General features: G+C 39.0%; 1 protein-coding gene across 1 annotated transcript in view; it reads left to right on the top strand.

Moving 5' to 3' along the window:
- The window catches only part of LOC108790162 (carboxypeptidase O-like), a 37,221-nt gene extending 27,770 nt beyond the window's left edge, over window positions 1-9,451 (top strand). The window contains exons 8-11 of the mRNA XM_018560376.1: window positions 1,204-1,314; window positions 4,711-4,798; window positions 7,675-7,881; window positions 9,426-9,451. Coding sequence (XP_018415878.1) covers window positions 1,204-1,314; window positions 4,711-4,798; window positions 7,675-7,881; window positions 9,426-9,451 — 432 coding nt within the window. The remainder of the gene's footprint in view (window positions 1-1,203; window positions 1,315-4,710; window positions 4,799-7,674; window positions 7,882-9,425) is intronic.
- The last annotated feature ends 797 nt before the right edge of the window (window positions 9,452-10,248 follow it).

Genomic DNA, 10,248 nt, shown 5'->3' with positions numbered 1-10,248 from the left:
CCTTTTCCCTACATTCTATGCTTTTTGTAATGCTTGCCATTTCCAGATGTCTTGATCAAGTAACGATGTGGCCACATTACACGGGGGATTCTCTTCTTTGGTGCTGCACAGTCCTCCATGATACAGAGAGTGCTGTTAACATGTTGTCAGTTCTGCCCTCTGCTATAATACAGTGTGAGTGCAGGATGCTGTGGTTACACCCACAGGGTGGGTCCATTACACACTACACCAGGGGTAGGCAACCTTGGCTCTCCAGCTGTGCTGAAACTACAAATACCATCATGCTTCTGCCTCCGGGAGTCATGCCTGTGGCTTGCAATGCCTTATCGGATTTGTAGTTTCAGCACAGCTGGAGAGTCAAGGTTGCCTACCCCTGCACTACACTCACCGGATATCCATAGGGTGTAAGGACTTGGGTTTCTTTGAACCTGGAAGACTGAGGACATCTAGTGGTGAACATGAATTACTACAGATGACAGCACTGTGCATGGATTTAGTTTTACTCCTGGGGCAGCATTTCAAAAAATAGCCCAGAATTTGGATTTACCATTTCACAGTGGTAATGTTTTTAGGTGTATTCTGTCGCTCCTCAACTGTGTATGTTACTATTGTAATACAATAAAATGACCCTGTCAAAGTATGTGGGCTTCCATTACTTTCCTTCTTCTAAATATGCTAGTTACCTGGCTGATGTTATTATTTATTGAGTTGCAATCCCAGGAAAACCTGTTAAAGAGTTTCAATATTCTTTACCTCCATACTTGTTCCAGGTCAGGGACTCGGGAAGCACTGAAGCCAACCCATCAGCATGACAGCCAGGCAGCTCCATAAGCCCCCATGAGTCTCCCATGACAGCTTTCTTTAAACTCAAGTTAGTAAAATATTCACAGAATGGAGAGTGCACCAGGGCACTTGAGTTGAGGACATGTAGGCACTTAAGGAGCACCTACCAGACATATTTAATACGTGTATAAGCTACCCTGCTGTTGGAATACTTTAGGGCTTAGTATTCCTGGGGGAAGAGATGTATTATAAGTCCCATGGGCTCCAAGAGCAGATTTAGCAGAGTTCCTTGCATTTCTTCCTTTCTTTTTTAGCCAACCTCTAGCTGTTGCTGTTTTAGCTAGACTGATGACTGCCTATAATAAGGATGTTTATCGATGACAATTGACAAGGCCCTATCCACCTCTTCTATTTCTGCAGCTTATTGCAAGATACAAGAATGATGATTTGCTGAACAAGCTTCTAAAACAAGTTGATTTCTATGTCATACCTGTCCTAAATATTGATGGATATATTTACAGCTGGACAGATGTAAGTTAATTGTACATGTTTGGTTTTATTTATCCAATGAGAAGAACAAAACAGTAACCAGTTAACATCCAAAAGGAATGATCCTTCAGTTTCTAGAAACTGAAAACTATGAGTATACTACTATTAATTACAGCATTTTAAATATTATCTTTGTTGTGTTCTGCTATGCTGAATAATTCTGATCCTATTACCATTATTGTACATTGAGAGTAAAGTAAGAATCAACTTAAAGTGACATTAAACCCTCAGATTTTTTAACATAAAACAATAGTGTAATGTGTGCCTTACTGTAATCCATGGTTGTTTCCCTTCTCTTTGCTGCTCTTCCTTTTAAATCCTCATGTCTTCTCATGCTTGGGGAGAACTTCCCTTTTCAGCTCAGGGCCTCTTCCTGTAGTGCTGGCTCAGATTACAAGCCTATAGAAACGTATACACAGACACCATGTATCCATTCCTGAGACAAGGCAGTCTGCTCCAAAACAGAAGTTCTGGAGAGCATGAGAACAGATACAGATTTAAAAGGAAGAGCAGCAAAGAGAAGGGAAACAACCATGGATTACAGTAAGGCACACATTACACTATTGTTTTATGTTAAAAAATCTGAGGGTTTAATGTCACTTTAAACCTTTTCAACACAGGCAGTCAGACAGTTGACCTGCAATGGTATTCTGATATTGTCTGTTGCAGTCATTTATCCAGCACTGCTGATTTGTCCAAACCTGTTGAAACTGCAAATATTGGATGACAGTCATTCATGTTTATACAAATCTTCAATGGAAATTATAGTACATTTTAAGTGCAAATTTTTAGCTATTATTGAATGTGTACCTTATTGCAAAGCAAAGCAACTGGTTTTCTTTAATGCCCCTCCCCCTGCAGTTCATATTCATATTCAGTGGCTCTCCTACTGGGAACAAAAATATTTGTTTTAGGCATGAAGGAGCATGTGACTCACTAATCTTCTTCTTGTGTGATAGCACTGGAGCTTGGTGATTGGTCCAGAACTGTCACATTGCAACGGGGAGAGAGTGTCCAAAACAGTGTAAGCTTTGAATATAATGACTCATTCCCAAAAGCTAAACAGAGCAGTGGGGGAGTGAAAAGAAGGTAAGTATGTGCAGCAGGGGGCGACAGCATTAGAGGCAACCTCTTGCTAAGCCCTGGATAAGAAAGAACAGATTTATTTGAAAGTCATTTTTTATATACAAGCTTGATCTACATATTTTAGGTATTGTATTAAATATAGAGATCTAGAAGAGTGTATGTGGGGCTTTCATGGTACACCAATATGTCTGTAGGTACTATACCTAAAACAATATATGATTATTTGATAACATTAAAATCACCATTATTTACATAAAATACTGATTGCGTAGAATATTTAACACAGAACCTCCTGAGACACCATACAGTCCTTCTGTTGGTAATGTTCGTTCATATATACATCTTCCAATATGCCACTTATGTGATCCCAATTAAAGATGAGTTAAGAGCTTCATGAGTTGATGGTGCTGTAGTGGTTTGGATCCTTAATGCGTTTCGCTAGAACAGCTTCTTCATGAAGGGAGGAAGTGCTCTATAATATGCATAAAAACAATAGTATGAATACATACATAAATACAACCTAGATAGATCTCATTAGAGCTATTTGATCACATGATAATGGTTACATGATCTGGTACGGAAATAATCAAAACAATCAATGAGAATACATATGCACATGGCCCCTTGCGGGGAAGGAAGCCGTAGGAGGGGTCAAATCTGGGGGCGACAGCATCTAGGAGTAAAAAAACAAAGATAATATTTGGCATAGCCTATCCGGCACATAAAGCTCCATAATATATCCAACCCACAAATTCCTAGGGGGATACCATAAAACAACAACCAATTAAACTATTTTAAGGATAGGGAGGGATATATTAACAACTAATCAATAACAGGAGCAAGTTATTTTAGGCCCATATACAACATATGTTAGGGACCAGGATGTATATATAGCACATTTCTGACTAATATGACAACAATATGTACATATCTTAAACTACCCCAGACATACTATGGGAATAGCTAGTTAAGCATGTATGGTCCAGTCGTATCTCAGTACACATCCATATGCATGAAGTCAGCTCAGTCCACATAACCCCCCAAAGTTTGATCAATAAAATGTGTAAGAAAATAAAGAATAGAGCTTTACCTATCATCAAATCTGGCCCCTCCAGCATGGTTGAGTTCTAACAGCGTGAATGCTGTCCCAGCCTTTATACCCCTCCCACCGCCCCACGTGATTGTCACTATGATGTCACTAGCATGGTGGGCACAAATGTACTGCGCATGAGCACATAAGGAAACATAAGTATTCATATAATTGTTTTTATGGATATTATCAAGCACCTCCTCCCCTCCTGAAGAAGTTGTTCAAAGGAAGCGTGTTGATTATTCAAACCATGAAAGTACCATTAACTTATGAAGCTCTTAACTCATCTTTAATTGGGATCACGGATGTGGCATATTGGCAAATGTATATATGAATGAACTTTAACAAATAGAGGGACTGCATGGTGTCTTAGTAGGTTCTGTGTTATTTATTGGTATATCTTATTGGTGTACTGTGAAAGCCCCACATACACTCTTCTATTTCTTTGATTTATTTAAGGGGTGTGGTACCCTACACATAGAATCTCGGCCCACTACTTTAGTACGTATATATAGATTTGTAAATTAAACACCAGAGGGAACTCAATAACTGTGTGCAGTTACATTGCCTCTCTCTATTAACAACCACTGAGGTATCAGCCACATAGGAAATACACTTTTCATGAGTCAAGTAATTCAGTGACTTGCTGTGTGAGAAGCAGCTGTAAATCTATTCCGTTGCACTGCAAGGCAGAAATGGGGGCCAGCATGTCTAACAAGCAAATGTCTGTCCCCATATACATATGCAAATGATAAACAGAAACAAGATTTTTAAAACAATCATTCCTTTTGATAAGAATTTGTATCAATATTTACCTAAAAAATGTTTGAAAAGGCTATGCACTCTTTGAAACAGGGATCACTTTAGGTCTGTGAGTTTTGTTATGAGACAGGGGATTTCACTTTTGACTGCCCTAGTTTCAAAAACTGTTCAGGGAGGTGTATCAGGCTGCTGGAGAGTCAGGACACTGTTTTGTGTAAGAGAGTGTGGTCCAACTCTTCCATGTGCTGGCAGCACCGGGTATGTTATCCCTTGCTGCAGCACTTGCTAGTGTAAAAAAAAGGAAAAGATCCAATAATTATTGCTATGTACGCAGCCTGGCTTCATCACAGTAATAATTAACGAGGGTTCAATTAGGCTTTAACATTGCAACATTTAGGCAAACTGAAAATATGAATACCCATATGTCATTTTAATATCAGGAACGTCTTTGGAGGATGAACCGCTCACCACAAAATGGGACTTGTTTTGGAGTGGATCTAAACCGTAATTTTGATGTAAAATGGTGTGGTAAGTACTAGCAAGTTCTTACATATTGCTCAGAAATGAGAGACAAAGGGCCTGATTTACTACAGGAACTGAACAAGGGCAAGAATAAATCACAATGGGGGGAATTTATCTGTATAAAGTTGCATGCCTATGTTCTCTCAAAATAAGGAGTCTCAAAATAACCCAGCCGAAGTGAAGTGAGCTGAATGCTCTTCGGCTATTCACTTCAGTCTTGTATGGCTGATTTCAGCCGTACATCGGCTAAAATCAGCCGTATCTCAGTTGCCTACGGTCAGCTGAACATGCAAAGCGAAGTGCACACTCACCAGACCAAGATGTTTATAGGCAGAGAAAGATGAGATGACAGTCGATGAACTCACAGCCGTCTCGTCCTTATCCCATGGATCATTAATTTATCGAAAAAATATAAAGGAACAAGAACTCCTCATGGTGTAGTCGATAAAGGTTTATTTAAACAAAACAAAGTAGCCACTTACAATTAAAACGATAAAACCGGCCGCTCACACGATGTAAGTAAAGCTTCTGCACTTCCTGGTTGTGCGTGGTATTGAGAAGTATAGCCCCGCCCCGACGCGTTTCGTCATCTGAGGACGTCTTCAGGGGGATCGCAGGTCTAACCTTCAATACCACACTGTGATGTATTTATATTCTACCTCTAGGTCGATTTGCCAGACCGCCACTAGATGTCCTCAAATATTTATATCATGCCATAGTAGATATGTAACCTATTTATTGGAGTGCCCGTGTGGGCTCCAATATGTTGGCAGAACGACTAGGCAATTGAAGAAAAGAATCGAAGAACATGTCAACAATATTAAGAAAGGTTTTATGAAGCATAATCTCTCCAGGCATTTTAAACTTTTTCATAACTGCGACCCAAGACAACTGAAAATCACGGGAATTGATAGTGTAGAGAAACACTGGAGAGGTACCAATCTCATCCAGAAGGTTTCCCAAAACGAATCCAAATGGATTTTTATATTGGATACCCTAACACCTAAAGGACTAAACGTCGAATTTGACCTAAATTGCTTTTTAACCAATAAATAATCCTCTTTTTCTCCTCCTACTTGCAATAAAGTATTTTAGATCTATATATTCATTTTTAGTGTTAAACGATAATAATATCCGTTTTTAAAAAATATTTTCTAAAAATTACTATCAGTGTGGTATTGAAGGTTAGACCTGCGATCCCCCTGAAGACGTCCTTGGATGACGAAACACGTCGGGCGGGGCTCCCCCTGAAGACGTCCTTGGATGATGAAACGCGTCGGGCGGGGCTATACTTCTCAATACCACGCACAACCAGGAAGTGCAGAAGCTTTACTCACATCGTGTGAGCGGCCGGTTTTATCGTTTTAATTGTAAGTGGCTACTTTGTTTTGTTTAAATAAACCTTTATCGACTACACCATGAGGAGTTCTTGTTCCTTTTTATTTTTTCGATAAATTAATGATCCATGGGATAAGGACGAGACGGCTGGGAGTTCATCGACTGTCATCTCGTCTTTCTCTGCCTATAAACATCTTGGTCTGGTGAGTGTGCACCCTAGAGGGGATTTTTTGACGTGGACACTTCGGTGTGGAATTTGTTTTCATTGTCAACACGCTGCTTTCACTGGAAGTTCTAATCATTGTTGGACTCACTTTATTATATTCCTTTTGGATTCACTTTTTTATATATCACTTGGACTGATATATATATATATTCTTATATGTGAGGCACTATTGTTTAATAATTTTTTGATTTTTGGAATTTATTTATCTAAATTCTATGCACTTTTTGCACTTTTGAGATTTATGTATCACTTTGACTTATATTTGAGACTTTATATGGGAGGCACCATTGCTTACTATTAGATAAGCAATTAATGTCTGATTTATACACCTTTGCACAATTTGAGATTATCTATTCACATGCTAATTTTGTTACACTGAGTTGATTCACTATTTGGTGACCCTGAGCGCTGCACATTCAACTACATACCACTTGACCCTAGTGTCTTTAGTACAGCAGCTCCATAATATTTTAATAATATTTTTATCTATTCCTATTGATTTCATTTAATTTTATTTATTTGTTTTATTTACCCACATATATCCTAAGCGCGGATTATACATACTTTATAAAGTGAAGTGCTACACTGAGGCGAAGTGCAGAAGGAGTTCGACTCAGCCGATCCACCATCTGGATCGGCTGAGCCGAAGCTCTGGCAGCTCACTCACTGCCATTTGCTCGTATTCTCATAGAGGCCAAACGGCAGTGAGTGAATAGCTGAGCCGAGCGGCATTCAGAATAGAAAACAAGTGAAAAGAATAGAAAAAAAAAGTTGAAAAAAAATTTAAAAAATTTAAAATAATAGGAACATTTAAAAATACAAATATTTTAAAGAAAAGAAAAGAAAAAAAAAGTGCTGCACGCCGACCCGACCGCATGCGACGGAATCCGGCAAAAACAAAATGCAGGCAAAAGAAAAACATTTGGGCGAAGCTAGCGGTGACAGCCACCTACCAGAGTCTTTTAGCAGGTCCCAGCCAATGAATAACAACTGGGCAAAGCCAGCCATGATGTCCCCCATAGACTTTTATTACAAACCTCCTTCTGTAAATGCTTATTATCTGGCAGACATGATGATCCAAAAGGATTTGAGTTAGTAACTCAGAAATGATTGAAACTATTGCATCAGCATGAAAAACAAGCTACAAGTATTTGCAATAGAAGAGGTCATCATGTGTTTCTCCCAGCACAGATTTCCTTTAACTTATTTTCTAACTGTTTTTATCTGGTGCACTCTTTGTTTCACTGTTCTTCATTGTATCCTTTTCATAGCCTAACCATTTAATTAACTTATTCATGTATTTTCTTGATGTATATAGAGACAGGTGCATCAACAGACTGTGAAAGTATAACTTTCTGTGGGCCATCCGCTGCTTCTGAGCTGGAAACAAAAGCGCTGGTCACTTTGGTAGAAAGGCTCAAGCCAAATATTCTTATGTATCTCACGATGCACTCATATTCCCAATTGATTCTTCTTCCATATGGATACACAAATCTCCCATCTGAAAATCATGAGGAAATGGCAAGTATAATTTTTCTAATTATATTTCTAAAAAGTGAAGTTTCTGGTGACGTGCTGTTTTGATCCCTTTCACAGTAGTTTTTTTAAATGTATCTTTGTCTGGGTAAATCAGGTAATGTTTTTAAGTGCCAAATATCTAAGATCATTGTGTGCAGTAACAGGAGAGTCATGGACAGTGGACCCCTAAATCAAACCTAAACTCTAAGGCCCCCTTCAGATCATTGTGCTCTGTTGCTGTATTTTTCATGTTAACATTTGTTAATGCAGCCCATTTATATAGAAAGGGGCTGGCAATACATAGCAATGCAGAGCACCACAAGGCATGCTATGCAGTATGGAAATGTTGGCATCTACACTAATTCAGCAATAAGGTGCCATGCTAAATGGATGGCACTGCTGCACAATGTGTTACTCTTAGGAGTCTCAAAAGTAAACATGGACAATACCATGGGTGGTTCCACTGAAGAGTCAATATACAACAAATTATACCAAAAAAATCTAATTTCAAGATAAATGTTCAAAACTGGATCCCAAGACCTTCCTGGTCATAAGCAGCCTAGATACATGGGACACTACACCAGGAGTGTACTGTGGCAGGACATGGGCAGATTGTGATATTCACCATCCCCTTGGATTCTGTGACAAGAATACAAAACATTTTGTGAATGAACAAGGTGGAGTGTGTCACCCACTATCTTTCACCATATGCACTGTATGGGAGACAGAACTGTTAGTTTCAGCTGCTGGAAGTTCTGCACTTTTACACTAGTGACAGGATGACTCAAACTTAAGCTGGCCATACACCTATAGATTATCTGGAGATTTTCTATGGACAGATGGAAAAAGTGCAATGGATTCCTCCATCTACGCTAAACTGTGTGCCAGAGCCGGTGGGACCAACTAGCAAGGTACTGAAGCTTGGCCCAGTCGATGTCCAGTCAATTCATTTACTTCAGCCAATAAATTAATTGACTGGACGTCGAATTGGAGTGCGAGTGGCTTTCTTGTTGGCAGCCTGAAACACTATCTTACTGCTTTGAAAGTTGATCTCTTCTTTGTGTGCTGCTGCAAAAAGTAGCATAGTACTGTATGTTAATTGCCTGAGCCCCAAAATTTTAAATGTGGCGCCCATAAGTCTTTGCAAAAAAGAAAAAGGTTTTTATCCCGAGTGCTTTAAATGTTTCATGTGAACAGTATTTGGAAAAGCACAGATAACACATTCTTTTTAGTTTTATCGTCCTTGCATAATGCATAATGCAAACTGCATAATGCTGAAATGTTTGGGTATTCTATTTTCTCCCCAAAATACACACATTGTTTTATGGCTACTTTAAATCAGATCTAGACCTTGAATGGTTATGGTTATCTAAGCTTAGTGTCAGTGTTCATACTATAATGTGAATGGTACAGTATCTAAAGCTCTATTAAATAACTTTGAGAAATGTAAGTGAACAGTAATATAAGCACTAACAGAATCTTTTTTAACTATTGAAAAGATAATAAATGCTGCTTCTTTTTACTCAAATGGTTTTTTTTTCTCTCTTTTAGGAAAAAGTTGGAAAAAAGGCAGCTGAAATAATGACAAACTTATATAATGAGCCTTATCATGTGGGATCTACATCAGTTATATTATGTAAGCAGACAGATACAACTGTTATACTAAATATGTTTTGTTTTGCACAGCTAGACTCAATACCAGATCACCCACAATGCGACCTAGGCAGGGCTAGGGCCCAGTCAATGTTTAGAGGGCCTGCCAGGAAAAAAAACTATTGGCTCAGTAGCAGAGCATTTACTGCTATGCACCCACATGTCACTTAGGGGGCATTCATTTTGCTTTCTTTGGGGGTCCCCCACCATCCTGCTCGAGTACCTCCCACCACTGCTTCTTTTTGTGCCACCTACCTTACAATTCACAGTGTGGGTAGTGCTGAATGAGGGAGTTTGGGGATGCTGGCCCATCTTACAGTGGCTGCTTACAAAGAGGCAGATATTTTAAAGAGGCGTAAGCATTCTATGTGTTATTTAAAGGATGGTTGCCATTTATTAGTAAAGAATTTGTTCTTGTACACAATAAAATGCAGATTTAGGGGTTAATTTATAAAAGTTTTATGCTACAGCCTGGGCAAATGCCATTAGCACAGCACTAGCACCCCTAGGTGGCATTGATGAGTATAGGAATTTCCGAGTGTAACTTTTATAAATATATCCCTTAGTATGATATAATGTAGTGTTGTAGTTTGATGTGATTTTACATGTGCTTGATGTGCTTTGCTGATGGTAGTCTGTTCTGTAGGTATGTTGCAGTCGTGACTGCTTCTCCCCAGTACTTCTTACGTAGGTTGGTGGCTGACAGCATGCATCTGGCCAT

This window comes from Nanorana parkeri, unplaced genomic scaffold (genome assembly GCF_000935625.1).
Source record: "Nanorana parkeri isolate BGI_ZX_2015 unplaced genomic scaffold, ASM93562v1 scaffold453, whole genome shotgun sequence".
In the NCBI taxonomy this organism is placed as follows: Eukaryota; Metazoa; Chordata; class Amphibia; order Anura; family Dicroglossidae; genus Nanorana; species Nanorana parkeri.
Note: the sequence above shows the minus strand (reverse complement) of the source record. Positions and strands in the feature narration are given on the sequence as shown.